General features: G+C 35.9%; 1 protein-coding gene across 1 annotated transcript in view; it reads left to right on the forward strand.

The window, feature by feature from the left end:
- The window catches only part of CEP135 (centrosomal protein 135), a 31953-nt gene extending 24704 nt beyond the window's left edge, over positions 1 to 7249 (forward strand). The window contains exons 24-26 of the mRNA XM_072335487.1: positions 3446 to 3550; positions 4252 to 4398; positions 7197 to 7249. Of these exons, the coding sequence (XP_072191588.1) occupies positions 3446 to 3550; positions 4252 to 4398; positions 7197 to 7230 (286 nt within the window). The 3' untranslated portion in view covers positions 7231 to 7249. The remainder of the gene's footprint in view (positions 1 to 3445; positions 3551 to 4251; positions 4399 to 7196) is intronic.

Here is a 7249-nt window from a genome sequence, read left to right on the forward strand (position 1 = left end):
AGCAGAAGTTTCTCTCACTGTTCACAGTGTTTATTCCAAACTGTTTGCTTTACTTTCTCTGCTGGTCATCATTCTTTCTCACATCAGACTCTTTTTTCATGTAAAAGTCAGGTAGGTTATACTTTTCCTTATATTTATTTGTCTGATATAACTCTTCCATCTTTCCAGTGCAATCACTAAAATCTTTTCCTCTGAGATCAAGGGAAGTGGTCCTTCCCCTATACTCAGCACTGGTGAGGCCTCATCTGGAGCTCTGTGTCCAGTTCTGGGTTCCTCGGTGCAAGAGTGACATGGACTTAACAGATTGAGCCAAATGAAGGGCCACGAAGATGATTAAGGGACTGGAGCATCTCTCCTATGAGAAAACAGCTGAGAGAGCTCTGACTGCTTATCATGGAGACCAGAAGGCTCTGGAGAGAATCTGGAGAGTAAATAACTGAACAGGAGGGAAAGACAGAGCCAGTGTCTATTCTGTGGTGCCCAGCAGCAAGAGCAATGGGCAATGAGCACCAGTGAGAACACAAGAGACTCCTTCTGAATGAAGACTTTTTTACTCTGACGGCATCACGGTTTTATGATTTTTGTTGTTGATATTCCACATCGTAACATCATGTAGAGCACTGGGAGCTAGAGAGTTAACGCTCCAGTTCCACAGGTTACATACCTATACTTGATTGCACAGGGAGGTTGGGGAGTCTCCCTCTTTGGAGGCAGTCAAAAGCCAAAAGAGCTGAAACTGATACCTACACTAAATGTGGGCAGTGCTTGCATTGTAACTCCTTACATAAAATTTCAGTGAGCTAAGTTTTGAGGTTTTTCATTTTAGGCCTCATCATGGTAACACACTATGGTCATGGTTGGACTTGATCCTTAAGGTCTTCTCCAACCCGAGTGATTCTATGATTTATTCTCCTGGGAATACATTAGCCAGTGATTGTAGTGGTAACTTTGCTTTGAATAGCAAGATGATGAAATAGCAGCTGAGTGTAGATGAAGATGAAGCCTGAAGTCAAACTAAATTTCAGAAGGGAATAACAGTAGAACTGATGGACCCAGATAATAAACACTGCAGTAGGGTGAGAAGGGAAATATACGGAAAGTAAAAGGACAGATAAGGCTTCCTTATTATAAGAAGTAGCTTTTGACAGTTCAGATATGTTATATTCTATCTGTGATGACACAAATATGCAAGAAAATCACTTTAGATTGATGTGTGTAAAGGCTTACTGACAAGTGATGCCATACCTCAACTAACAGTGATCTCAGTAAAGGTATAGATGATGGCAGTATCGATCACCTCTCTGTATCTCATTGCTTCATGTTTTAGATTTTCTGAATTTTCTTTACTTAAGAAAAAAAGAATTTTAATCACATACAAAGAATATAAATTAATGGAATGTCCTGACTGTGAAATAAAACATGAAAATTACAAAACAAGGAAAGAATGAGGTGTTCATTTAACATAAATTTAGCTTCTTGCTCGCAAAAAGTATCAAACGTTGTCTACATTGCTTCATAGTATTTCTTCCAAAAGATTTCTTCTGAGTGCATTTTAAGGTTCCTTTCTTCTCTATTGCAAATGTCTGTCCTCTGTTTGTTTCAGAGGTTCTTCATCTTGCCAGGCTAGTGTTCAGCTATAAGAACTAGTTGCATATACTTCTGTTTTCTACTATTCAGTTTGTAGTACTTGGTGTCTAAAGGCCAGAAGCTTTTAATGCTCACAACTGTGATTGAAGTATGCGAGAGCTGCAGTTGTGTCTTGTGCAAAAAAATGCAGTGGAGTTGTCAGCTAGAACTGAAATTCTGCAAAAGTTATACACCAATATTTTTGGACATGATTTACACTTACTACTGTGCCTGTGCTTCCACTCTGTTTATAAAATAGTACTGATACAGCTTCTAACTTGAGAAGGACTCAAAATCAAGTACAGCTTTGAAGCTCTTCAGTGCCATAATATTGAACTCTGTGAAGAGCAAATAGTTGCATTACTCAAAATGCTTTTTTCATAATGGGGTAAAGGAGTTCTGAGACTGTAGTCATCATGTACTAAATAAACAATATATTTGGTAGCTAAACTCCTTGATACTAGCTGGGGATATTCATTGCAGAATGGCCAGATGCCAAGTGAGAAAATATTGGGACACCATGTAATTTTATTGTATGATGATTGCCAGAATTCTGTTGTTCTTAATCTTCCTTAATTTTTGGGTGACTCAACTCATCATCTCTAATTTTGTATTAATGTCCATTCACAAATCTCTGCTTTCTTTATCTTACAATAATGATTCAGGGCTCTGAGTTCTTACCTTCATCCTGGAAGTACATGCCAGTTTCTGAAGGACTTCGAATAACGTACCATCAGAGGCAATCCTTGTGCCTTCTGCAACTACTCGCAATTTACAAGATCAAAATTACTATGGGAATTTTATTAATGAATATGGAAGAAAGGAAAAAAATATTCTGCATTTCTGGAGGCTTGCATTTCTTAGAATATTTTGCATCTCCCTGGAGTCAGAGACCAATGGGTGCCCAGACATGAAGCCTGATACTGAACTAGGAATGGAACTTGTGTTTTCAGGATTGCAGTTCTCTCAGGATTCTGTGATTGCACAGTGAGCTGCTATGGCTTTCCCCTTCTACAACTGACTTCTGAACATTCAGCTTCATACTGGCTTTGAAGACATAATGGAATAATACAGCTATTGAGATGACTCCCTTTACACTCAAGGAGCAATGGTTTTTTTTTGTTCTGTAATATGATTTGGAGTGTTTTGCAACCAACCTTTGAATTGTCCAAACCAGTGTTTTGCTGAGAGACATTTTTAATTATATCACTTAAGATTTTCAGGGCTGCTTTTCTTTTTGATCCTTGTAGTTGAAACAGTTGGCCCCAAACTTGGAAGTGTGCTTGGCAAACCTGCCAATTATGCTGGTCTGACCTTGTATTAATACCAGTTTTATTTAGATGTTATTCAGTTATGTTCCTTTCTAGACTGATAGACTTTTTACTGAAGTCATACCAGCTATGTTCATCCTTTTTGTGAATGGCTACTAATTTTTTCTTCTTTTTCACTGTACACATCAAAATGATTTAATATTGCAACAGAAGACAGTAAATTGGTGGGATAGTAAAGTAATTATTCTGTCTGCTTTTATAGAACATCTCTGCTTACCTTTGCCTGGTAAAGAATATAGTGTGTTGTAGTGAAGATGTAACGAGAGACTTACCAGCTTCTCACATCTTTCTCACCTTAGGTTCTCCCACTCTACCACTGATTTGTCTTGTCTCTCCCTGCTTTTAATCTGTCTGTGATTTGGTCTGTGTGAAACAGTGTGTTGAGTTCCTGTTTTTGTTTTGTTGACTTGCTTTAATTCCTCTGAGCGCCTATCAGTGTTCAAAGAAAACGCTGGTGCTTCTAATTGTTTTTTTTTTGTTGTTTTTAGAAGCAGTCATAGTAGAGAGGTTTCCATGCTTCGAAGTAAAGTTGCTCAGCTGCAGACTGACTACGATGTTTTAAAGAGACAGCTAACGACTGAAAGATTTGAACGGTAAGAGTCTGTTTTCTTCATACAGAGTTGGTTTTCTCTCTCATTTTTAAATCTGTTTTTTTTCTCCACATGGAAACTTGTATAGAAAATTGTGTTCCTGTTGTCATGCAGAATTCTCATAATCTGATGTAAAACTAATAACTTGAAGACTGCTTAATTGAAGAAGAAAAAAAAACATGTGATTTTTAATTTCCTTCCTAAATTATGGAATTTACTATCACTTTAAAAAAAAAAAATCCATTTTCATAAATGTGAGAAGGAAATTGAAAGATACTACAAGAAGACTCTTTGCAATATATGGTAATTATAGAGTAAATAGATAGCCGGAGGGTATCTAGGGAAAAGACTCACCAATTCTGAGGTCTTCAGTCAAGATGGATGCTTGCCAATGTTGAGGTTCACCACAAGAACTCCAGAAAGAGGTGCTACCTTAGTGGTGGTCAGTCCTTAAATGGGATCTAGGAGAGGTGGAGTCAAGCTCCACCCCTTCCAGGAGCACAGCTGAATTACCTTCACCTGTGCTCCCACAGCTGACTCATCACTTGCCTCAGATAGTTAATCAGAGGTTCAGGCTGCGATCAGCAGTTTCCCTTACACTAAACTACTATGATAATTGCCAAAGTAAAGCATAAAATGTTTTTTTGCTCTGACATCCTGCAGTAGGGAAGTATTTTGTAACTGAAATTGCTGTCTGTTGGTAGAGAGCGTGCAATACAGGAAATGCGTCGACATGGTCTCTCTACATCATCATTGCGTGCTTCACCTCCTCTTAGTTCTACATTAAGGTCTCCTTCACATTCACCAGATCGTGCAGTTGTAAAGACAGCCAATCAAGCAACAGCTGAAAAGTAAGTGATTTGATGTTGTCATTTTGTTTCCATTTAAGTTAAATTTAATCCTTTCTAAATAATGCTTTTTTAATTGTGCGAAGTTCTTCAACACTTTAGGTAGTGCTTAGTTCTTTTGTTGTCCTCTACTACAGAGTATTGATTGGAAACAATAGATGCAAAGTGTTCTCCAAAGACCATATGATGGATTCCCATTCCTGTTTTTGTTAATGGTCTTGCATCAGCTGATAGCTCCCAAAAATATGTTACCTGCTTATTACTGTCATTAATTATGTCCAAATGTATATTGTCAGTTTATTACTGTTAATCTCCAAATGACAAATGATTCATATTAAGGAAAATACAATGAAATTCAATAGACACTGCGTAGGAAAAAGTTGAACAAGAATGAATTTGAATCCAACATGTTAGATAAAGTAGTATCTAAAAATACATAAAAATTATTACTGTATTTTACATTGTTAATGCTTAAAGGCTATGAATACCCAAGAACATCATCATCAGAGTCCATAAAAGAAGAGGTTTTAATCAGTTTGTTCATTTTCACTATCATTTTTATACTAGAGAGTACTGTTTTAGATGACGTCTGTTACATGTTACAGGCCTCATTGACTTCATGTCTTGTCTCTCCCATACTATGTAATACGTTGCAGTGAAGAATGGAAAGACAGGGAGAGAGAAGCAGTGATTATTCTGGTAAACAGCATATTAAGCAATAACAGCTTATGAGTGTAACTACCTGTCTGCTAGCTCTGAGAAGCAGAATTCCAAACTGATAAGAGTTTAAACTATTTATGTTAGTAAATACAAATGTCCTGTCTTTAGGCTTGCTTTTGTTAATAAAACAGGTTTCCTGAGAACTGAGGTCAGGGCAGCCTGATCCACATTGCCAGCAGTTTTTCTTCTACAAGTTGTTGTCAGTGAAACTGAGAAACAAAAAATATTAATAAGGAGGATGAAACAGCAGTTGTCTTTTTTTTTTTTTTTTTATTTCTCCTTTTGCTTTACGGGTGAGCCATTAGGCAAACCTTGTTACGTATCTAATCAACATTTTGCCCAGTAGTCTGTGAATTGTTTTTTATTGTTCTTAAGGTAGTGATAAATAATAAATTTCTAAGAATGAACATAATTAGTATTGTCCTTATCCTTCCTTTCCTTATAGTTGAATGCAACGTAGGCCGGTTGCTATACTTGAAGAATACCATGTAGTGAAATATTTTATCCTCCTACTTATCCTACTTAGTTTTCACAGTGAAAACTCATTATCATATTCTATCAGCACGTATCCCAATTTCACAAAGTACGTGTTTGGAAAGAAAGTATTTTTTAATTCATATGCAAACTAATTCAGTGTCTTGCCTTATAAATGTATTTGTGGATTATTACATTAGAATAATTCCTGCATGTCTGTCATCATCTTTCAGTCTATCTACTTATTCCTTCCTGGGAACTTAATGCAGGGAAGTGTACTCTGTAATTACATTGTTCTGTAACTGTATTTCTGTATCTGATTTAATCCTCTCAAGAATTTGTCTTCCTTCTCAGCTCACATTTACTTTGTTAAGCACTTGAACAATAAGTCAATGAAGTGAATAGAGAGTTTTAGATAATACGCTAATGGCTGATATTTCGGAATAACAGAAGAGACCACAAGGAGGCTAATTATTACTATTACTTTATCTTAACTTTCATTAATTTTCATTAAAACATTGTAGCATTATTTTGAATTTTCTTTTCTCTCCCCTAGAAACGTGAGCTTCAAGGAGTAACCAGTACTTGAGCAATCAAACATAACATTTCTGTTTTATATGGACTTATTATTGAAAATTATGAAGGATGAGTTGTGTTCTACCTCTGTTTTCTTCAAATCAGTGATTACTTTTGTGAAATCTCTGAAAACCTGTGAAGGAATCAACTCTGCAAAATTCTACCCTCCCAAACTGACTGGGATGACTAGATTTTTGTGGGTTGTTTTGATGGGGTTGTATTAAGGCTGGCTAGGTTTTGTGACTATCGCAAACACAATGTAATTATATGAAAGAAACAAGTATATGATAATCTCTTGTTTTCTGTTATTTTATTTTTAGTTGCTTCTCTTATGTGGTTACAAAAGTTTGTCTATTTTATTGTGAGCTAACAGGAAAATAACATACATGACTGCCTTAAAAGTACTGAGCCAGCATATGCTTTATACTGATATCCTATGTGTTTGGATTTTTAACAAGCATTTTCTCAACACTTTAAATATTGTGAAGAATGTCTATATATTTTGTGAATGTATTTTGCTTACTGAACATTTTTTCTTAATAAAGAATATCAGTTGTTCTTTATTGGTTTTGCCATATAACACATCTCCTTTTCCTTAGTGTTTATGTGCAGTTGCATTTTTAATATTGTCCCAATATTAAATAAAAAGTGAAAACAGGTATTTTAAAAGATGTATTGAAATAAATGTTATAAAACTAATGAAAAAGTATATTCAGGTTTCCAAATCACATCAGGAGATTAAAAAGATATTTTTTTAAAGAGCATAACGTCTGGAATCCTTCACACAGCTCAAGCTGTTAGCAAGGTGATACAGATCTTTATATTATGATGCATTAGATAAAAGTAGAGAGAGATAATCTTTAAAATATTGAGTGAATTTAGCAGAAGAGCTACAAAGTTGGACTATGGAGTGTGCTATCAGGATCTTATGGTATTTTCTTTGTGTCCATCTATGCAGGAAATTGTATATCAGATCACTGTTCTACTCCAGAACGCATGGCAGTTGAGGTTGATATGGTGTGTATTCACAGGTATCGTGTGGAGGACTGGAAGTCGGGGAGTTGAGTGTTGTGCATCTTTCCAC

Source organism: Excalfactoria chinensis, chromosome 4, assembly GCF_039878825.1.
Source record: "Excalfactoria chinensis isolate bCotChi1 chromosome 4, bCotChi1.hap2, whole genome shotgun sequence".
Taxonomy (NCBI): Eukaryota; Metazoa; Chordata; class Aves; order Galliformes; family Phasianidae; genus Excalfactoria; species Excalfactoria chinensis.